We start from the raw sequence: 23,482 nt of genomic DNA, 5'->3' as shown, positions 1-23,482 counted from the left end.
TTCGTATTACTGATTTCGCTTACGTTGAAAGTGTTTGCCTTATGCTCCAGTTAAATGTGTTTATTTTAATTCTTTTACCATGACAATCTGGCTGTATTTGTTAATTGTACTTGCTGAAAATTGCTTAGACGCAAATAATCATTGTAAAGGAAGGAGTTGTACCACGCTTTGAAAACAAGGACATATTAACATAATTCCCCACACATTGAATGGGGCACATAGCTAAGACTAGATGCTCTCTGTTTACAATAGTACCAGAGGCCTACCAACGATAACAGCAGATAATGAATTAACATGCAGGAGATGAAAACTCCATGCCTCATAAAGTCTTTCTCCCATTCTTAATTAATCATAAAGCTGCTCTGTAGACCAAGTTGTCTGCTTCATGCTTGTTGTATAAGATGATTTGTCATGAACGGTGCTAGTGCCGTTAAGTCAAGCTTAATAGGCCACAGACAACGCTCTGTGAGATGTTAGGGAACACTTGATAATCTTTCCAGGTTTTATCATGTTTCCGTTTGTATTCTCCTCATTCTCTCTTTCACTTACTGAGCATTTCTACATAAATTGGTCTCTGAAATTAATGTTACGTCAAATGAAACCCTACCCCAAAAAGAGATGAGCCATGAAATGCTTTGTTTTAGACACTCTCTGTTCTCTCCTGCTGGCAAGATGATATTTTAATCAAGATCTTTTGTTAATACGGTAATTTCTGAACTACGTTGGGCATCACGAAATCCCCCTAAAATGTGAACAAGTGATGCTCTTGGAACCCAACCAAAGAAGCAGTTAGTAGTACAGTTTGAAGTGCCTTTAAGATTACGTGAATGCAGTTCAGCTTTCAATTATAATTTTCATGCATATGGTATTTCAAAGATGATAGACATGGTATTTTCCTCTGTCTGAGTCCCCAAAACAAATTAAGCTAGTAAGCCACCCCTACCTGTTTATACTTTGCGCCCCTCTTCTTCCCATGACCCCACGGGCCCGAGTTCATGCTACCAGTGCCAGATTTTTTATCCTGTAGTATCTGATTCATTTCACTCCTAATTGGTCCAAGACTCACCCTATTTCCATCATTGCATGGCCTCTTCCTCTTTTCTGTGAGGGTTTTTTCTAAAATCCTATAATTTGCATTGCTACATGTGTTTTAGGAACCCTATCTCTGCTGTCAAGTTAGACATACATTAATCGGGAATCTATTGTGTAGGTTCTAAAGTACTGCAAGGCGTTCCCACGGAATGCTGGTGCAGTGGAACATTTGCTACCATCTCATGGGTGGGGGGTCCCCCAGGCCACGTTCCCCGCAATGGAAATAATGGGATTCTGCCCTGCAGCCTTCACATTAATGAACTCTCTTCATATTAGTTCCAGCTGCATTGTATATTTGTTCTAGGATCCCTATTCCTATTTTCAGGGTTTCTTTACTGTAGTTTCATGCCCTTTTTATCCTCTTGGTTACAGGGCCATCCTCTTAGTTTATAGACTACTCTCCATAGTTCCTGAGTGTCACTTCTTAGTTATGGGACATTGCCCCTTAGTGCTGGGATGACGCATCTAGTGCCGAAACCGCTTCCATTAGTTTGTTGACTCCTCCCTTTAATTTCATTTTCTCTCCCCTTAGTTTCGATTCTTGACTCCTTATTTTGATTATTATCGCCTTACTTTAGGCAACTCTATACCTTGGCCTAGGTCTACTCTCCATAGTCCTGTAGCTACTCCCCATATTCCTGAGCCACTCTCTTAGTTTTGTGGCCTCAAACATTAGTTTCGGGTCTCAACCTCTGAGTATCAGGGCCTCTTCTCTTAATTCTAGGACTATAGTTCCAGGTCCTCCTCTCTTACTTTGTGACCTTTCCAGGTTCCGTGTCCTTCCCAGCATAGTTATAGGGTTTCTATCCTTAGTTAAGAATACCCTCCCCCACTAGTCCCAGTTTACTTTCTTCTTTGTTTTAGGATTTTTCTCCTTTGATTATATATGTCATCATTTACTCCCCAAGTTCCAGAGTCTCACCACTTAGTTCCATAGTTCCTTTCCATATGAACAAGGTATCTTAGGTTTGTCAGGCCACAGCATATGCTGCACCTTACTGATAAGTGTACTGTTTAAGCAGTCTTGTAAAAACAAGGTAGAAGTTGCAGGTTTAGTAGCAGTACAGCTTATGACTGACCGTAAATCTTAACCGCTTATTAGTATGAAATGGGAGACACATGCATGCACTCTCACGTTTGCACTCTTGATGTTTTAATCCTCTCTCTAACTTGCATCTCTCCCACCCTTCCTCTTCCCCCGCCGCCCCTTCTGTCTGCCTCCATATTTCTATCAGTCTCCTGCTTTGTGTCTTGCTTCATGCTTGTAGCCCCTCTTAACCGTGATTGCTGAATGTAGCACTCTATATAGTACATTGTGTACATTTGCAATCTTCCAGAATGTTTTGAATTTTTTTACTCTATAGCTGTTGATTTGAATAAATTGTATTCCCTTTCTGTGCAGTGTTTTGAATAAATAAATTCTATCAAATAAAAAAAATACAATTACTATTATGCTGCAGATATGAACATTAGCCACTGTTTGTCTTGTCTTTCTTGGTTGATATTCTATCAGTTACTGTTATTTTATCACACAGGAGAATGACTCAGGACCCTTAGATACTGTTGGAGCAATTGTGGTTGACCAAGATGGAAATGTAGCTGCTGCTGTCTCCAGTGGAGGTTTAGCCATGAAGCATCCTGGGAGAGTTGGTCAGGTGATGACACATTTTTAATGATAAATACTTTCTTGTTCCTGGAAAGTGACTCCCAACCTGAGTATCACAACAACTGAACTTATTTTTAATAATATTTGTAACAATTATTTTTGTAAACCGGTTTTAGTTTTTCTTCATTCTTATCCTGCACAACCTGAAATTCTCATTTTATGTGTGAATTCAATCATTTATTAAGATTATTAATATTGCTCCCTCCTTAGGATGCATTGTGACAGACCAAACCATATTGATGTGTAATTTAAATATAACAAATAACCTCGCTGCTCTAATTAGAAACTTGTAATGCCATTGAGGGGTTCTGATGTATGTATGTATGTATTTGTAATCTTTTATAGCGCGTGTCTGTCACCCCACGGGTATCCTGGCGCTTTGACTGAAAAAATCCTGCTGCGCACCCTACTGAATATAGGAACTAGGAAGATGCAGTCCTAGGAAAGAGATGTGTTTTTAAATTTTTCTTGAAAGAGACAAGGTCATACATACTTCTCAATCCTAGCGGAAGAGTGTTCCATAATCTGGCTGCCGTAAAGCTGAAAGATCGGCCGCCCAGCTGTGATCTCAGAACTTTAGGCACCACAGCAAGATAAGCGGAAGCCGAGCGAAGGGATCTGGACGGAGTGTACCAATGAAACATGTTCTGAAGTGGTACTGGACCGTGTCCGTGAAGGGCCCTGAATACGATACATAAAGATTTAAAATTGATCCGTTGAAGGATCGGTAACCAATGAAGGTCTCTTAAAGCCTGGGATGAGGAGTCGTGGCGGCGGCGAGCAAGCGCTAATTTGGCTGCACGATTTTGCACCCGTTGCAGTTTTCCTATCAAAGTGGCTGGTGCTCCAAGAAATAGAGCATTGCAGTAATCCAGGCGGCTTACGATAATGCTCCTCACAACCTCTGGCCTACTATCCTTAGGAAGCATCGGGAGAACCTTTCTCAACATGCGAAGCAATCCCATGCAAGTACTCACTGTTTTATTAACAGCTGCATCCAGTTGGAGATTGGACCCAAACATCACTCCCAAGTTGCGGACCGAGGTGGTAGGCACAGTCGTGCTTTGGAAGGAGGGTGGCCAGAAATCCGGCGGAAGAGGTCTAGGGACGCGGTCAGTGGTGCAGTGTAAGACTTCTGTCTTAGAGCTGTTAAACTGCAGCGAGTTCTGATTCAGCCAGTCCGCAGTTGCGAGCATACAGCGGTGGAAGGTGTCAAGTGTCACTGCTTCCTTGCCCTCAAGTGAGAAGACAAGTTGAGTGTCGTCTGCGTAGTTCGTCACCGCTATGCCAAAGGATCTGATCAGCACAACTAGGGGCCGCAAGTACAGGTTGAAGAGGATAGGGCTGATGGCCGACCCTTGTGGAACACCTTGCGCCACTCTTCTGGTGTTGGATTTAAACGGTGGCAATTCCACTACCTGGTGACGGTTTCCAAGGTAAGATGTCAGCCACTGTAGGGCAAGGCCAGTTACCCCTACTTCCTCTAGTCTGTTAATCAGAGTTGCGTGACTGACAGTGTCGAACGCGGCCGACATGTCGAGCAGCACTAGAAAGGCTGCTCTTCCATGGTCGGCTCGCGTTCTGAGGTCGTCAAGTACAGTCACCAGCGCTGATTCCGTCCCATGGGCCGGTCTAAACCCGAATTGGACTTCATCCAGACAGGACCCAATCTCCAGGTATTTAGACAGATGTTTTGTGACCCATTTTTCCAGAATCTTTATTGGAAACGGGAGCAGGGAGATGGGTCGATAGTTTGCAGGATTAGCCGGGTCCAAGGTGGGCTTTTTAAGTAAAGGGGATACCACGGCAAGTTTCCAGCAGTCTGGTACCCGTGCTGTAACCAGGGACTGATCGCAGATGGCAAACAATGGAGGGAAGAGTTCATCCCGGAAGAGCTTCCAATGTTTATGCGGTAGTGGGTCTAAAGGTGATCCCGACGACACACTGTTGGCCAGGGAGCAGAATTCCTCAAAAGTTGGAGAAGGAAAACAGTCCAACTTGGCAGTGCTGGAGGTGGAGTCTATGATAGACCCGGAGTGCGTTTCCGTACGACTCTGAGGATTACCGCCAGATGTTACACCAAGATTGTTCAGAATGGCTGCGATTTTATCCTCAAAAGCCTGTGCCAGTGAGTCGCACAGGGACTGAGATGCGGTGATGGTATTACTCGCACTAACAGGGCATGACAGATCCTTCATGATCTTAAATAAGGTCTGTGATTTATTAACTGCCGCCCGCAGAGACTCTTCCAGAAACCTGGCCTTCGCACATTTGATCTGTGCTTTATAGATGGACAGGGCCTGTTTGTAAAGGTCCCGATCTGAGTCCAGGTATTTCTTTCTCCATGTGCGCTCAGCCCGCTTGCATTGGAGTTTAAGTTGAAACAACTCCTCGGAAAACCATGGCATCGCTGGTGTGGGCCTGTTTCTTATTTTCCGTAAAGGGGCCAGAGAGTCAAGGGAGAACACAATCCTTTGACTAAGTCTTTCATAGCTCAGATCTACGTTTTCCTTCAAAGTGAAACCCTCCGAGAGTAAAGAGGGTAAAGGGGACTGGCTCAAGAGTTTAGACCATTGTCTGGTACTTTTAACTCCACCTGAATTCCTATTTCTCCCCTGCCCCGCCTTGGGCGTGAGAGAGAAAAGGACTAACGCATGGTCCGTCCAGCACTGGGGCAGGATATTTCGAACAGTTACAAGCTCTGGGTCAGCAAAGATAAGGTCTAATATATGGCCCTTTTGGTGGGTATGAGTAAGGACCAACTGCTGCAGTTGAATACTCCGACAGGTCTGGGTCAGGTCTGTAAGTGCAGTATCTCCAGAGCCACCCAGCCAGAGATTAAGATCGCCTAATACCATTAGCCTTGAATGCGAGGCGGATAGATCGAGGATTAACTCAATCAGCCCCGTCACAGCTGATAAAGGGCTAGATGGGGGTATGTAACAGAGTAGACCAGTGAATAGAGCGCCCCCTGTCCATTTAGAGAGAAGGCAAGTAATTCATGACCAGGAATGGTCTTGATGTCGATCAGGGAAAGATCAATAGACTCTCTGAATATAAGTCCTAGTCCACCCCCTCTAGCACCGATTCGGGGGATGTGCCTGATGACATCATCAGGTCTTCAAAGGACTTATGGTTGATAACATCACCAACCACAGCATCAAGGAAGCATTATGTTAGGTTGTAATTCATAGCAACTCTGCATGCATTGTTCTTTTGTCTGGAATAGGTTGATACTAATTTGACATAGCAGTTTGGGTTTGTTTTGGATGGTTGACATCTGAAGTGTTTACAAATGACAGTTCCTGGCATGGAGCAAAGTAAGAAGCCATTTTGAGGGATGCTTCTTACCGCAGATTCCTCACCTTGTGACTAACCCCAGGCAGCTGACTAGATCCGAAGCTTTTTCTCAGCATTGCTCCAGCACGCAAGTACTTGGTCACCCACCACAGAAGTGATGCCAGAGCCACATATGCTCCACCCTTGCACACTCACATCAGTGCCTTTCTCTCCGTGCCTTCGGATGCTGCTCTGGAGCTTGTATCCCCAACCTTTTCTCATCTTGTTGAGTTTTTATGTCATACTTTTCTATTGGTGTGCAAGGGAATATCCTTCTGAAGACTACAGGATTTAAACCTTGTAAGGACTGTCACAAACAGATGTCTGTGACAGACCCTCAATATGTATTTCTCTGATGCTTAGGGTGTATGATTTCACAGTTTGTGAGGACAGCGCCTGGATGAATTTCAAGCAATCTGGGACTGCAAATCCAAGCTCTTCTTAAACTAATACAATTGTAAGTCACTTAAGCATCAGTCCCAATCAAGTTGAGGGCACAAACCCATTTCTTTCTTTAGACCATTCCTGCAAAAGGTCTTCTTCACACTCCAAGTCATCAGGTATGATCAAATCGAAAAGAAGTATAAGAAGTCAAGGCGGGCCTTTTCCTTTTCCCACCACTTTCATCAGGATAAGTCCTGCAGGAGGTCAAGGTGCCTCCCGAACTTGTCCCTTACAAAGGAACTGATTCCAACCCTTATCCCGACGCAAGTCGAATTCCTGGCCCATCGGCGATGCCATAACAAGTTGACACCTTCAAGGAGTTCATGCTGCACATCTTTGGCACCCTTCTAGCTCTTTGTGGGGCGCCTTTTGGCCCAAGGTTCCTAGAAGGCCTCCAGGTGGGCTACCATCAGCGGATCCATCCTCGATGCCTCCTGTGCCACTCAACTGTGCTGTAGGTTCTGTCTCGATTCCTAGGTTGACACCCAAGCCGACTTCGAATCCAGTGCCATGATCTTCTCCAGTCCTTCGCTCGTCGCCACCAGAAGAACAAGTCAGCCTATTGGACTCGTAAGTGAATCTGACACAACCTCAACCTAAGCTGTACCTTTTACAACCTTTTGTGCAGTTAGTCTAGTCTCATCCGACTCCGAACTCTGCCTTTACGTAGAATGCTCCACATTACTTTTTCTTCATAATGAGAACCCAGTCAACATGTTGATGTAGGTGTCAGGATGATATGTACCTCATTATGATGAGGATAATCTTTTTCTGGACCTTCGGACACCAGTAGAGGGAACTGCCCTCAGAAGCAAAGAAAAAGAGGCCTTCAACAACACATAGCCATCCAATGGCATGCCGATGTTCACGAAAGTGAGGGTGGTGGTTTCAGCACTTCTTTGGAGGTTAGGGATACCAGTTTTCCCCTACCTCGATGACTAGCTGTTGAAGGCAGGCTCTCAACAGTCAGTTGTAAACCATCTCCAGATGACGGCAAACTTCTTTTAAGTTCTCGATCAACGTGCTGAAGTCATACCTTACTCCCTCGTAGAGGCTTCTGTTCATTGAAGCCATTCTGTAGAGGACACAGTGTTGAGCCTTTCATCTGAATCAATGATCCAGGACAGTCAGGCTATGATCCAGATAGTTCAGCCTCGGTCTGGAGTCTGTGAGAGTGGCTCTGAGACTTCATGCTGAAAGTTGTGACACTGTTTCATGTTGGACAGTCTATCACAGTTCCGACATTCTTTCCTCTACCTCACCTCATGACGGCTATACTAATAATTAAAGAATATGCCACAACAGTATATTTAGATATGACACACTATACTTCTCACAGTAAAGGAAAAGAGCTGGTGTTATACAAGTACACGTCACTTTACTTTGAACTATTCCTTCAATTATATATAAGTAGGTACATTTATATAAGGGGCAAGCTATATATTGCACCTAGATACATGTATATAACAGACCGTGTCAAATTTACTGCTTCTATGTACATATAGGTACATATATTGAGGGTTATACTTGCTACTAATAACTACAATAAGTGTCATGTGTATATTTATGTATTGAACCAAGAGAGAAGAGGAAGAGAAGGAAAAAATATTCACAAATGTAGATAAAAAGTTTTAGTTCAAATCAATTGTCCATATACACACATTTGTAGTCATCAGTCCTTTGTCTTTTATTTTCTTATTTGAGAGATGTCCAAGAAGACTTGTTGATACACATGTTGAGTCTTGATAATACAATCAACAGCCAACAGCCAACCCATGTTTCGTCAAAGGGTGTGACCCAAAGACTGCCTCAGGGCTGTAACAACAGATATGGAACTCATTATAATCTTCCAATAGGTATGCCAAGCCTAATTATCAGTACCATCACCGAAAAAGAAGATAAAGTGAAAAAAGAAAAGCAAAGGCACCCATAAGTGCAGCCAAAGACATGCACGTAATAACCATAAACACCCCATAGAAGAGGTCTCATAACTCATATCTATTGATATCCATATTTTACATACCACCAGAACGTCATTTAATCACACACCTCCGTGCTACAACTTACAGTGTGATTAAAACACTTTTTCTTAATGTTAAAGATGGGTGCCTTTGCTTTTCTTTTCTCACTTTATCTTTTTTTTTGGTGGTGGTACTGATAATTTAGCCTTGGCATACCTATTGGAAGATTATAATTAGTTCCATATCTGTTGATACAGCCCTGAGGAAGTCTTTGGGTCACACCCTTTGACGCAACACGTGTTGGCTGTTGGTTGTATTATCAAGACTCAACATGTGTATCAACAAGTCTTGAACATCTCTCAAATAAGAAAATAAAAGACAAAGGACTGATGACTACAAATGTGTGTATATAGACAATTGATTTGAACTGAAACTTTTTATCTACATTTGTGAATATTATTTCCTTGCTCGGGGTTCCTCTCTTGGTTCAATGTTATAATAACAATTGTTGTACTATTGTTATTTCTTTGACAGCGTTAGGTGTTCGCTGTCTTTGGTTCCCCTTGATGCAACTTATGAATAATTCATCTTAAATATTTGCTGCTTGGGCCATGCGCTGAGTATACCTCACTACCTCTTTGTGCAAAGTGTATATTTATGTATGTATAAGTTAATGACACTTATTTGAAACTATACCAAATTTACCACTAGATAAATGTGCACATTGGGCCCTGTAAATACTGCTGCTTCAATGTACATAAGAGTATTTATATAGAAAGGTTTAATCAAGTTTAACTTTACCAATCATTGTGTGTGTATATACATATACATATTATTTGCATCTTGCTGTTAAAAAAAATAAAACTTCCGTCCTTCCCATCCCTCCCTGGCTCTGCTTGATCCAAAACCCTTCTGACTGCTATGAACTTCCAAACATCCTTCTCTCTCAAATTTTTGCTCCTGTTTTAGCCATCCCACTCAACTAACAAGCACACACGACCACTACTTACAAAAAACCTACTACTTGTCCATAAAAAATCCAATCCTATAATTCTGTTCTTACTCTAACCTCCCCATTTTAAATGCCATCCCTTTTATTTTACCCCTACTCCAAACTGTACTAAACATGCATGAAACCGAGCACAAATATAACGCAACAAATGCTCAAGAAAAAAAATTACTAACTGCTAACCTTAGGGTCAGGAGTAGCATGCTACTCGCTGAAAAAGCGCTTCAATGTCTTGACGGGAGTCGTAAGTACTATATAAATACATTTGCAATTACAATAAATGGAAAAAAATATGACAATTCTAATTTCTGTTCTCAATTTAATGAACATCTAATTTCCAAATGTAAATAGAAAATTAATTTAAATGGGCACACTTACATGTTTGAAGTAAATACTTTTTAATTAGTTAATGTCAGTGAATCAACAATTTTACTGCTTTCAGTGCAGTTATAGTAATCCAGTCCCTTGTATTTCAACTTTTGTGATCAACAGTGGTGTCACATTCAATTTCTCATTGCATTCTACCAGTTGATGCTCATTGTCTGCATACAAAAATATGAGAATTATATTAATTTTAACAAATTCTATATTAAAAGTAGGTAAAGGATCAGAAACCATAAAAATGACTTATGGAGCAGCTGTCTCCTCTAGAATGTAAAAACAAGGAAAAAACATAAGGAAAATGCAAATGGAGGAAACCTGAAGAAAGAAAGCGGGTTTAATAGAGACCCCTATTTTTCTTTATTGTACCATTGTACACGGCCACTAGATGTGTTCTTTTGTAGGGCCTTCATAATGAAGAAATTATGCACCTTGTAAAGGATCAGAGGTTGCCACTGTTATGGTAAGTTGGCACCTATGTATCGTAGATACATATCCAACTATTCAGTTTTGGGAGAACTGCATGCATCAGTTATTTTTATTTTATGAGTCTTTCTGAAGAAGGCAAGAGTGGCTCTTTTGAAAACAGGGGACCCCTATATATCTAATAAACAAGCTATACATAGGGGAAAAGTACATAAAGTAAAGGTCTATAGCTAGTTTGCATCGGTCAATGGACAACACCTATTCTAGATCTCTCTGTAGACAGTAACCACTAGTACAGAAAATATATAAACACTAATAAATCTGGAAAAATATGTTTCATTTTATTATTCAATGCCAATTATTTTTGTTTTGAATTCTCACATTTTCTTTGTTCTTTTTAATATATATTAGTTTTTTTTTTTAAGTTCATTCATCTCATATAATACATTTAACAAAAATCATTTAAATAAATTAATTCCATAGATAAATACGATAGACGTGGAGTTGATGGAGGCAATGCGGTAGATGTGGACTAAGCGTGTTTCGGCATTGCTGCCTTCATTAGGTGACCGTCTATTGCACTAAAATTTGATATTTAAGCTGGATTCTTATTGACAGCACAGGGTGGAATAAATCTCCATATATGTCAGCTATAGGGGCAACAATTTATTTAGAGATTGATGTCCAGGGTCATCTTGGGAAAGTTCATAGATACCACCATCAAGGATGTTTATATATGGTTAAAAGCAAGGAAAAATCCTGATGATAGATGTCTCAAAGTCACCCATCCGAATATAGCGGTATATGGACGTGGCCACCTTTTTATTAAAAAACAGTATTCAATGTCTGATAGGCGTAGAAAATGATGGACGGTATATGTCACGAAGTCTATACACTTGATGTCAGGGTATATCAACAGGGCCAAATTACGGGCATACACGATATCCTTCAAAATAGTTTCCTGTCATGTTCGTGTATGTCCTGTATCAAAAAACACGCCCTTATGGCGTCGCAAGCTGCTATGATGCAACAAAAAAAAATGCAAGAGTGGTCTATGAACGTTCAGTCTTAGAATTACCTGTAACTTTTTACAAGTCTGAGGAAGTTGAAGTAGGATAGAGGACATATGCTTAGTTGCCACTGGAAAGTAGCTGGCTCAAAAAAAGCATATATTCCTAGTTTTCAAAGTATACCTCTTTAATTAGAGGACTAGAAAATCAAAAAAGATTTAAAACTCAACAGAGGTTCATTTCTTCTTCATGATATTCTAGTTTCTGCCTTTTGAAATGGATGTTTGTAAAAATAAACTGTATGGACATATTATCTCATATAAAGGAAAACGTGGCCTGGTCTTTAAGGCTGATAAAAGCTAATACCATGCCTCTATTGTTAGTAGGATTGTGCAACTTCAACCTGATTTACTGGATCCCTTGTGATACCAGAGTACCCAAATCCCAGCAAATATCACAGCAAGAGATTTGAGCCATCAGTTCTTTTCAGGTCTTTTTTACAGACAGCTTTGGGTGTCTGTTGAAAGACCCGTTGTAGGCAATACCAATACTTACAGTGGGTTTTGTGTCAGCTCATTGCTCATCATTAGTTGATTTTATTGTTAAACTCATTTACTTACTTTTTAGGTCGCAGCCTACCAGACAGCGCACCTGTCTGGCTGGCTGAAAGACATCTTGGGGACATTCAGAAAGCTGACTTAGGAATTCATTCCGCCCGTGGCTTACCATTGGGTTTGTAAGTCACATTTTCTAGCTTTCTATTTGCTGGCTTTATTTGCATTAGTCTGTTCAGCTTGAGTTCATCCCTCCCATTGCCCAAACCTTGTTTACTGTACTCTTCCACAAACTTGCTTTCTTTAAGCAGGCCTTAAAATCACGTTGTTATCTTGTCACATTTGCTGTTCATTCAAAGACAGATGTCAAATGTCAAGCTGTCTTCTGAGGTAGCTTGGCGTTTACTTTTCTTTCTTTGACTTCCAAGTGAGAGAATCTATGTGACAATCCTTCTGAGTATCCATGTAAGAGGAGAGAGTGTAAGATATATTTTTTCAAGCAACAATACATTTTTTGTACTGTGCTGCTGTTTCAGAATATATCAGAATTAGTACAAATGAAGAACATTTTTTGTAATTTTGAAGTATGGTGGAAACAAATATTTGAATACGATCAGGCGATGACTTTTTACACATTACCTTTTGTGTGCAATAAAACTATTTCGGTGCAAATGTAATGGTCATTTCAATTGAAAATGTGTTTTCTGTAATGGCAGTGAACTACCACGCCATGCATACTCCACACTACTCCACACCACTCCACTTTATGCCGTTCCATTATTTTCCATGCCACTCCACTCCACGACTCGGGATAATGGTATACGCTCAAATGGAGTCTCCGCTCTAATCCAGATCAGTGTCCCTCGAGCATAAGCAGAATAGGAGGTACCATACAGCTGGCCATGCCATCTACGCCTTAGGTACCCAACCTCGTTTCTAGCAAGATGATTTTCTTGGAGCATGGCTACCTGCTCCCCTCAATCATCACAAAAGGGAATGGACACTTGTATCTACAATACCCATTGGTTATTTGTTGACAACCCTCATAGACGCTGAGGTGTTAAAAGTGCGGTGTATCTTTTATCCGCCCCTTCTCTAGCGTCATGGCATATTCATCGGGTTGACAAACGACGTGCTATATGCCTGCCTCACCCGAGGCAACCTCTGGAAAAAGTAGAAGTGTCCAGAAATAATGAGAGCTGGTCCAGAGGGATAGGGTGCAGTGCCACCAAGCAAAAATCTAAAAACAGTGTTGCACTAAAAACAAAAACAATATTTATTATAAAGAAGATGCACACTGCAGATTAAAAGGGGAAATAGTGATATATTAGGTAATCGAGTTACAGGATTACCATATAACTCTATCAATAAGTCGACATGTTTCAGCTCTATTGGGCCCTGAGGGTCTGTAGAGCTTTCGTCAGGACAAAACGAAAAGACAAAACTGAATACTCACACTATTAGTGTAGTGTTCAATGGAAGTATGAAAATTTCACACTCAGATTCCTTAATTATCAGGAAATCTCTCCGCATCAGGTGGGCCAAAGAGTCGCTGTACACAGGGCGTTTGCCTTGTGTTGGTTGCAATTCTTGCTAGTGCTGACTCTGCCACTCCACTCCACTCCATGACTCGAGATAATGGTATACGCTCAAATGGAGTCTCCGCTCTAATCCAGATCAGTGTCCCTCGAGCATAAGCAGAATAGGAGGTACCATACAGCTGGCCATGCCATCTACGCCTTAGGTACCCAACCTCGTTCCTAGCAAGATGATTTTCTTGGAGCATGGTTACCTGCTCCCCTCACCATCTCAAGTACCAGTGGATGTTATGTTTCTTAGAAACACAGTCCATTCACCGGATATTCCAGGTCAGGAAGATTAATGCATTGCATTTGTCTTGCATCTAAATCGGTTACATACATGCCCCCCGCCGGACACCCCAGTGTCCAGATCCCTCCCATTAACCCCTTCAGCGTGATGACAAAGCCAGCTCGTCATGGGCGTTACCTGCGCTACGCGGATGACGAGCTGGCTTTGTCACAAACCGCGCATTTTTAAAATTCCAGCGCACAGCGGGAAAACGCGGTAGCGCGGTAGAGGTTAATAGCATGCTGGGAAAACCCCAATACAAGTAATAAAACCCCCAACCATAAACTCCCCAAACCAAGAGCAGCCCAGCAAAGTCCGGCCGCCTAAACCTGAAAAATAAAAACGTTGTTAGTCAAAAGCCACCTCCAGATGTCTGGTAGGCGTTTATCTGGGTGGGGTAGACCATGCAGGAAAGCAGAGGGTAGCTCCGAGGCTACCTGTCACCCATGCCTCCCACAGGTATGTGTCCATACCCATTATCGGATTCTAGGGTTTCCCACCCAATCCTTGGAAAGAGCTGTTAGAATCATACAGGAGACACAATCCTATCCATAATCTTACCACACACTCCTATCTAATAATGGAGCATCAGGAAAGTATAGCTCACTAGTCCAGGCAGTTCCTCCAGAAACAGCCTAGGATTTTAGATCAAATTGTCCACTGATTGAGCAGTCGCTCTAAGGAAGATAGCACCATCCGTCATTGAAGTTCGGGATTCCAGAATCACTGATCTCCTATCGGAAGATGTGCCAGTGTCTGAGCCAGATTGTTGCAAGTTCCTCCACCTCCTGGAGTGCAGTAGTCCTCTCATCTTCAGTCTGTGAAGGGGACGGTTTCTGCCACTATTGGCTTCTTGGGGTTCTTCATGAGCTCTTTTGAGGTCTTAGTCCAGGAGCACTGGAAGTTGGTCAGGCCTTTTGCAAAGATTTCCCTGTTTTACAGGCCTCCAACCATTCCCAGGCCCTGTCGGGGTTGTCGCAGAAGTGTGTGGTTCCATCCAACACAATCCTGAGTTTGGCAAGAAACATCAAGGAGTACTGTAGGTCCTCTGACCTGCGCGCCCTCTTTACTTCCCGGTAAGAGGCTTGCTTCATCTGCACAGCAGGCATGAAGTCAGGGAACACAGATACCTTACAATTGTCTGTTTGCGTCTTTTGTAGTATAATGTCCCTGAAATGTAGACACCTAGTCACCACCTGACGGGGTGGGTGGCAAGTTGTAGTCTGACGAGCTGGCACTTTGTGGTCTAGTTCTAGGGTAAAAAAGGAAGTAAGGTGGTTCAGCGCGACCTCCGCCTCGAGCCATCGTTCAAGGTAAGTCACCCTATCATTCTCCTCTGCTTCCTCTGGGAGACCAACCACCCAGATATTGTTGCGGCGATTACACTTCTCTGCATCCTCAGCTCGGCATTTCAAGATGCGCACCCTATTAGTCAGGTCTGTCAAGCAGTTAGAGAACAAAGTATGTTTGGGTTGCAGTCCTCTTATAGAGGTTTCCACTCCTTTGACTCGATCAGCCAACTTGTGTTGCTCGGCCTTCAGGAGCCCCAAGCCACTAACACTGTGCTGATATCCTGTTGGAGGGTAGCTTTAATGTCTGCTATGGCAGCAAGTATTTTGACAAGGTCGAGGTGAATTGATGTCAATACTGTGTCCACCTCCTCTGTCTCCATAGCCTTGGGCTAAGTGAGCCCTCCTGAGCTTGGTTGGGTGCCAACAGTTTTAGTATTTGGTTACCCCTGAATGCGGAGAGCTTGGGTCCTCCAGGGCGAGCGGTGGGTCTTTGATGTTGTTGAGGAGGATATACGTTCTCTGGCGTGAATCCTCAGAGTGGTCAGCCTTGCCGTGCTCCCCTGCATCTCAGGAGATAAGGGTTTGGTTTTGGGCGTTTGAGTAGGCAGGTTGTTGGTGTCTGCCTGTTTCTGTCTTCTGTCGTGAGCGGGGTCCAGGTGAGTAAGATCGGTTGGGTGGTGTTGCTGGGGGTGGGGACTGATGCAGTGCAGAGGTCTTGGTTGTCGAATTTGTCGTAGAGCGTTTTGAATCTTGAGGTAAAAAAGGTGCTGAGTCTGTTGCAGAGATCTTGGAAGGGTGGAACGTCTGTAGTTTCGCTGCTGGGTTTGACAAATTCCTGGATGATGGAGAAGAGTTCATTGGAATTGTGGGCGTTGGTGAGGATTCTGTCCTGGAGTCTGTGGATTTGATGAGTTGGTGGTGTGCTGTGGTGGCTATTCTGTAGGTGGTGCGTGCTTCTGTAGTTTTGCTGTTCCTCCATGTCTTTTTCGAGTCGTCGGCTGGAGCACTTGGATTTGTGGAGTGCAGGGGTGAACAAGCTTGTTTTCTTATTGTGACATCATGTAGCTTTCTTGAGGGGGCGAGTGTGTCAGCGCAGTTAGTGATCCAGGGGTGGAGGTTGCTTGCCGCATTGTTGGCGTCTGGCGTCGTTGGAGTTCTGGTGAGGGCGGAGGTGAGCTGTTCTTCTGTGACTTTGTTCCAGCTTCTGCGGGGGAGGTGGAGCGTATGCTTGTGTATGGTGAGTTTTCTGAAGGAGAAATGGATGCAGTGGTGGTCCGTCCAAGGAGGTTCCATGGTGTGGCTGTAGGAAACACTGTTTCCTCCTGTGAAGATGGTGTCGAGTGTGTGTCCTGCTTTGTGCGTTGCGGCAGTGACAAGTTGCTTCAGTCCTATGTTGGCGAGGTTCTCTTGGAGGGTGGTGGTGTTGGGGTCGTCTTGGTTGTCCAGGTGGAAGTTTAGGTCTCCGAGTAGTAAGTAAGATGTGGAGGTGAGGGCTTGGGGTGCGATGAGGTCGGCGATGGTGTCAGTGAAAGGAATGCAGGGGCCAGGAGGCCTGTAGAGGAGGGTTCCTCAGAGAGTTGTTTTGGGGTTGGTCCGGATCTGGAAGTGGAGATGTTCCATCGGGGTTGTGGCGTTTTCCGGGGCAGTGGTTGTCATGCAGAGGAATCTTTTGTGGACGATGGCCATGCCTCCTCCTGGGTGGGTGGGGCGGTCTTTTCTCAAGATCTTGTATCCGTCTGGAATGGCGGTTTCGATGTCGGGCATGGAGTTGCTATTGGTCTAGGTTTCTGTGAGAAAGGCGACATAGGGCATGTGGGTGTTGAGGAGGTCCAACATTTTTATGGTGTGCCTGTGTGGGGAGTGCACATTGAGGAGGATGCAGTTCAGTGGTTTGTTTGCAGTGGCGTCAGGTAGGCGAGGGGCTGCTGCTGGGGTCCGGAGGTGGGTGAAGGTGTAGCACCAGTGTCGGCAGGAGATCAGGGCTTGGATTTTGCTCGGTGGCGAAAGCTAGCAGTTGTTGCTGCGTCCAGGGTTGAAAGCACGGAGGGTGCTGGGATCGTAACAGAGGTGGTTCGGGGGATCAGGGTACCAGGGGACCTGCCGCTGGTTGTGGTCGGGTCACGGACGGGCACAGATGGGCTTGCCTTTCCAGTGGCACACCTGCTGTGCACGTCCACTGCGTAGCCGCGCCCGCCGTTAAGCAGAGAAAAGAGAATGCAAAAGGAATATAAAGAGAGAGCAAAATGAGGAAAGTAAGCAAAAGGAGAAAAGAGAGCAGAACGAGAAAAGAGAGCAAAATGAGAAAAGAGAGCAAAACGAGAAATGAGAGCAAGAAGAGAAAAGAGAGCAAAACAAGAAAAGAGAACAAAACGAGAAAAGAGAGCAAAAAGGAAAAAGAGAGCAAAAGGAGAAAAGAGGGCACAGAGAAAAAGCCGAGAGGCGGAACAGCAGAAGAGCAAACTGCTCTCCCACTGGATCACCAGGGATGAGGCGCAGGCAGGAGTCTGCGAGTGGAGAAGGGCCTTGCACCTGCAGCAGCAGAACAGAGAGCACAGGTCTCTCAGAGCAGCCCTTAGTGGTGGAGCTGCACGGGAGAGATCAGTCACTATGACCAGGTCCATGGCCTAGCTCTTCTTGCCACTCAGCGGCCGCCATTAAGTAGGGGTCAGGGGAAGGGCGGTCAGCTGGGAGGGGGAGAAGGAAGGACACGTTGGAGGTGAGAGGGGCAGCGGGGGCAGCAGCAATGGGGAGCGCGAGAAAATGGAAAAGAAAGAGCAATTAGAGAAAAGAGAGCAAAAGGAAGAAAAAGAGAGAGCAAAAGAGAACAGAGAGCAACACGAGAAAAGAGAGCAAAACGATAAAAGAGAGCAATAGAAAAGAGAGAAAAAGGAGAAAAGAGAGCAGAGCAAGAAAAGAGAGCTAAAAGAGAAAAGAGGGCACAGAGAAAAAGCCAAGTGAGGTAGAACAGCAGAAGAGCAGAGTGCTCTCCCACTGGACCACAAAGGATGAGGCGCAGGCATGAGCCTGCGGGTGGAGGAGGACCCGAACCTGCAGCAGCATAACGGAGAGCCCAGGTCTCTCAGGGCAGCCCTTAGTGGTGGAGCTGCGTGGGGGGAGAGCAGTCACACTGACTAGGTCAGTAGCCTAGGTCGACGCCGGTCATGCCATTGAGACTTCCCCTGGCATCGGACCCAAAGTCTGTGCCTTCGGTGTTGCTGATGCCAGCCCCGTCCTTATCCCCAACGACATGAAGTCAGAATGACGTCGCTTGATGCCAATTCTGACGTCAGTTGAACCAAGGGGTTCTATGTTTTCGCCTGAACACTTTCTGGATGTGTTAGGCTCGGGAAAGGAATAGGAGGGGTCTATGGACCCTCTGGAACACCAGGGTGACTCTGCAGAGCAGTTGGACTGGTATGGGGAACTTGGGGAAGCCAGTGGACTAGATACTTCTCCAGATACTGGCATGCTCTCTCTACCAACTGTGGCTACGGAGGAAGTTTATGCATGGGTGTTAAGAGGGCAGCCGAGGTCCTTGGACTGGAGCTGCCCTCAGTGAATGTCAGGACTAATCTCCTGACTGAAGTGCTTCAGCCTGGGGCTTTCACTCAGAACCCCTTTTGCCCTTTAATGAAGCACTTTTTGATGTCATTCTAGGCACGTGGTCCAAGCCTAACACAGGGGCTCTTGTGAATAGGACAGTTGCACACCGCCATCGACCAACTCCGGGCGACCCAAAGTTCCTCAGCCAAGACCCCACCCCAGAAAGTTTGGTGGTGCAGGCCTCTACGTCACAGGGCGCATTCCTATCCGCTCCTCCAGATAAGGTATCCAAGAGGCTACATTCATTTGGGATGAAAATGTTTTCTTCTTCCAGCCAGGCATTGCAGTCGGTGAATACTGCATGCTTATTGGGCCGTTTCTCCCACTCCCTTTGGGAGACGGTTGCACAAGTGCTGCCACAAGTCCCGGAGGAGGCCTGGGCTGTGCTCTCTCAGGCAGTTAAGGATGGGAGAGATATAGCAAAATTCACCATACGGTGTGGCCTTGATACTGACGGATTCGCGGGGCAGCTCGATTTCCACGCAAGTGGCCTTGAAAAGCCCAGCCTGGCTTAGGATGATTGGCTTCTCAGGTGATGTCCAGGCAAATTTGATGGACATGCCCTTTGATGGAACATGCCTTTTTGGGAAAAAGGCAGAATCGGTCCTAGTGAGGTTCAAGGACTCTCGAGCGACGGCCAGATCCTTGGGCCTCTCTTCTACCCCTCGTGGCCAGTCTACCTTTCTCCCCTTTCGTGGCAACGGAAGGGGTTTCCAGCTGCGTCAGCCCTATCCCAGCCACCATCCTGCGCAGGCTTCCCAAGCCTTGCGGGGACATGGACGTGGTTAATTGCGACCTAGGAATGGAAGCCAGAAGTTGTCGGCCACCCTGCCCTTGGCAGCCGCAGCCTCCAAGCACTCCTAGTATGACTCTGCAAGATGACACCACTCCAGTTGGTGAGAGAATTCATCATTATCTCCCCCACTGGAGGTCCATACATCGGACAAGTGGGTCTTGCCGATCATTCAGGAGGGCTATTCTCTTCCTTTCCTTTTTTTTCCTCCTCCCATTCTGCCTAATCAGGTATGGCTGATAGAGGATCATTTAAACTTGCTACAGTTCTCTAGGCCAAGGGAACTATAGAAAGGGTCCAGGGTTCAAAAGTAGGCAGAGGCTGTTATTCCCGCTACTTTCTGATTCCGAAGAAGAACAAAGGGTTGCAGCCCATGTTTGATCTTCGGACCGTCAATCTCTTCCTCAAGAAAGAGAAATTAAAGATTCTCACTCTAGCTCAGGTCTTGTCTGCCCTAAACCAAGAAGACTGGATGATAGCGTTGGACCAGCAGGATGCATATTTTCACCTCCCCATTCTGCCGGGCCGAAAGCGTCATCATCGGTCCAAGGTAAGCCGCAAGCACTTTCAGTTTACCATGCTCCCCCTCGGCCTTACCAGTGCCCCTCGGGTGTTCACCAAGGTGATGGCGGTGGTCTCAGCTCATCTACGCAGGTTAGGGGTGTCAGTCTTCCCCCTACCTCGACGACTGGCTGTTGAAGGCATCCTCACCCCAGCTGTCGTCTCCCACCTTCAGACTACGGCAAAGCTCCTGCATTCGCTGGGGTTCTGTATAAACGTGCCAAAGTCACACTTCTCAGATGCTCCCTTTTATCTGAGCTGTTCTAGGCACAGTACAGTTTTGGTCTATCCTCCCTGGCAGCGAGTTCAGGGTATTCAGGTTATGATTCCGATGTTTCTGCCTCGTTCCTGGATTTCGGTGAGACTGACTGCCAGGTGGCGTATGTGGGCTCTGCAGTGGGATTTGAAGTTCCTGTGGGCACTGCATCAGGGAAATCTCCACCGATGTGGTTCAGATCTCAGAAGGAACTGCAAAAGATCTGCAGTGGTGGTTGACGAACCGCGATTGGGTCAACGGCAGGCATACTCCCTTCCCCATTCAGATCTCACAGTCGCAACAGATGTGTCACTCCTGGGATGGGTTGAACATCTGGGAGAGGTGGAGATCAGGGGACACTGGTCTCTGGTGGAGTCGGGGCTCCACATACATTTGTTGGAGTTCCGGGCAATTTGATTGGCTTTGAAAGCATTTCTTCCCTCTGTCAAGGGGAATCTAGTGCAGGTGTTCACAGACAACACCACCGCCTTGTGGTACTGCAACAAGCAGGGCGGGGTGGGGTTGTGGACACTTTGTCGAGAGGCCCTGCGTCTCTGGACATGGCTGGAACTGCAGGGCATAACCCTTGTGGTTCAACACTTGGCAGGTTCTCTGAACATCAGGGCAGACAAACTCAGCTGTTGATGCCTAGCGGATCACGAAAGGATTTTCCAGTTGGAGGTGGTGCAAGGTGTCTTTAATCAGTGGGGAGAACCTTGGTTAGATTTGTTCGCCTCCGAAGAGAAAGGGCTGTGTCAGCAATACTGCGTGCTGGAGTTTCCAAGGCGCTATCACTCAGCAACGCTTTTCGTCGCAAGTGGAGCTCAGGCCTGCTGTACGCCTTACTGCCCACACCACTCCTGCCTACGGTTCTGAAGAAGATCAGGATTGACCGGGCCCAAGTCATTCTTGTGGCTCCAGACTGGGTGCAGAGAGAATCTGGTTTCCAGAGCTTCTAAAGATGAGCATCGATCCCCCGACCAGGCTATCCCTTCAGGAGGATCTCCTGTCGCAGCAGCTGGTCCTCCACCTGAACCTGTCAAATCTGTCCCTCTATGCATGGAGATTGAGCAGCGGCAGTTGATGGCTTTTGACCTTCCTCCCGAAGTAGTAACATTATTTTGGCGGCCAGGCAGCCCTCCAATAAGACGGTATACGCCTACCATTGGCAGCAATTTGTATTATACTGTACAGAAAGGTCTATTGAACTTCTGTCTGTTCTCTTTCCACTGTTCCTTTATTCATGCTGACCCTTGCCCAACAGGGCTCTGCTTTGGGAACTCTCAAGGGTTACCTTTCTGCTCTGTCTGCTTTTTTGCTGCTGCCAGACCTGTCCCTTCTCTTTAAATCTCCAATTGTACATAGGTTTCTAAAAGGGCCGGCTCATTTGTTTCCACCCACGCCCTTTGTTAATTTGGTGCTCCCTTCGAGCCTTTACATAACTGTCCACTGGACCGCTCCCAGCAAGCAAAAGCCAACCCTCTCGTTCCAGCAGGCTGGAGCCCTCAAAGAGCTCCCACCCACTGGAAGCGGAGGTTTAGATTAAATGTTTTCTCTTGCACACAGGAAGCTGCATTTCCAGCAACTTCCTGTATGCAATAGAAATGCATGCTCACACAGGAGGCAGAGAGATGGCATAGACAGTGGGGGCCTTGAGTGCCCCTGCAGTCCTATTGCACACTTGGTGCCCTGATAGGCTCCAGGGCACCAAGGGAAACGTGGGCAGGCACCCCTCTCCCATTTCATTTCAGCCGGAGGATGAGTTCCCTTTCCCTTTTTTAATGTATATAAATTAAGGCCAACCACTGGTGGATGTGTTCCCCAGGACCGAAATCGCCCCACCCCCCCCCACCCACATTGGATAATGGCTAAGCTATGAAGGATGGGGTGCCAGGGGCAGAAATTGTCCCAGGAGAGTTGTGCATGGCACTCCTCCCCTGTGCAGGGGCAGAAAAATTAGCAGAAAAGTTTAAAGGAGTGCAGAAAGGGTAAAACAGAAGGCAGAAAAAAGGGCAGGAAGGGCAAAACAGAGGGTAGAAAAACGAGCAAAAAAAGCAAAACAGCAGAAGAGGGCAAAACAGACAGTTCTCAGACACTCACACACCCACTCGGAGACTCATGCACGCGCTCACAGGCCCACTGAGACACTCCTATACCAATCACAAACCCACTCCGAGAGTAATGCACCTGCTCACAGACACACACAGACACTCAGGCACCCACAGAGAGACCCACTTAGACACTCACGTACCCACTCACAGACCCACTCAGACTCACTCACCCACTCACAGACCCACACACCCACTCACAGACCCACTCAGACATTCACATATCCACTCACAGACCTACTCAGACATTCGCTCACAGACCCACTCAGATACTCATGCACCCACTGAGGTACACATGCACCAAGTCACAGACACACTCAGCGACTCAAGACCCATCTACACGCCCACTGCAACACTCCTGAACCCATTCACAGACCTACAGCGACACTCATGCACCCACTCAGACACTTATGCACCCACTCATAGACCCACTCACACACCCATTCTCAGACATGCATGCACCCACTCACAGACCTGTATGCACCCACTCACAGACCCAGTCAGAGACTCATGCACCAACTCACAGACACACTCAGACTAACGCATCCACTGACAGACCCACTCAGAAACTCATGCACTCGCAGAACTACTCAGAGACTAACGTGCCTACTTACAGACCTACTCAGACACTCACACACCCACTGACAGACACACTCAGACACACTCACAGACCTGCTGAGACACTCATGCACTCACTCACACACTCATTGTCAAAGGTTAGTATTTACAGTTAGGTAATTAAATTGAAACAACCTTAGAAATTCACTTAAAAAAACAAAGGTAAAAGGGACGTTATAGTTAGAAAACAACATTAAAAAACCTTAGAAATTTACTGAAAAAAATCAAAGGTTACAGGGATGTTATAGTTAGGCTCAGATTTCACTTGTACACATCCAGTGAAATTCAGCAGTTATAGTTAGCTGAGCTAACTATAACTTACTCCCCTGTAAATCACTGCTTATGACCTCACATATTACATCACTCATGACATGGTCAGTGACATCATTGATGAGATCACTGATAACATCACTGATGACATCACTAATGATATCATTCACAAAAGCACTCACATCCCCTATACAACCTCTCATATACCCACTCACATACCCACACAACCA

General features: G+C 45.5%; 1 protein-coding gene across 2 annotated transcripts in view; it reads left to right on the top strand.

Annotated features, from left to right (window-relative positions):
• The window catches only part of TASP1 (taspase 1), an 834,089-nt gene that overhangs the window by 503,214 nt on the left and 307,393 nt on the right, over window positions 1–23,482 (top strand). For both annotated transcript variants that reach the window (XM_086927723.1, XM_086927724.1), the window contains exon 9: window positions 2,628–2,747. In XM_086927723.1, coding sequence (XP_086783849.1) covers window positions 2,628–2,747 — 120 coding nt within the window. The remainder of the gene's footprint in view (window positions 1–2,627; window positions 2,748–23,482) is intronic.

This window comes from Lissotriton vulgaris, chromosome 6 (assembly GCF_964263255.1).
Source record: "Lissotriton vulgaris chromosome 6, aLisVul1.2, whole genome shotgun sequence".
Lineage (NCBI taxonomy): Eukaryota > Metazoa > Chordata > Amphibia > Caudata > Salamandridae > Lissotriton > Lissotriton vulgaris.
The sequence above is the reverse complement of the archived record's forward strand: the minus strand, read 5'-3'. Positions and strand labels throughout refer to the sequence as shown.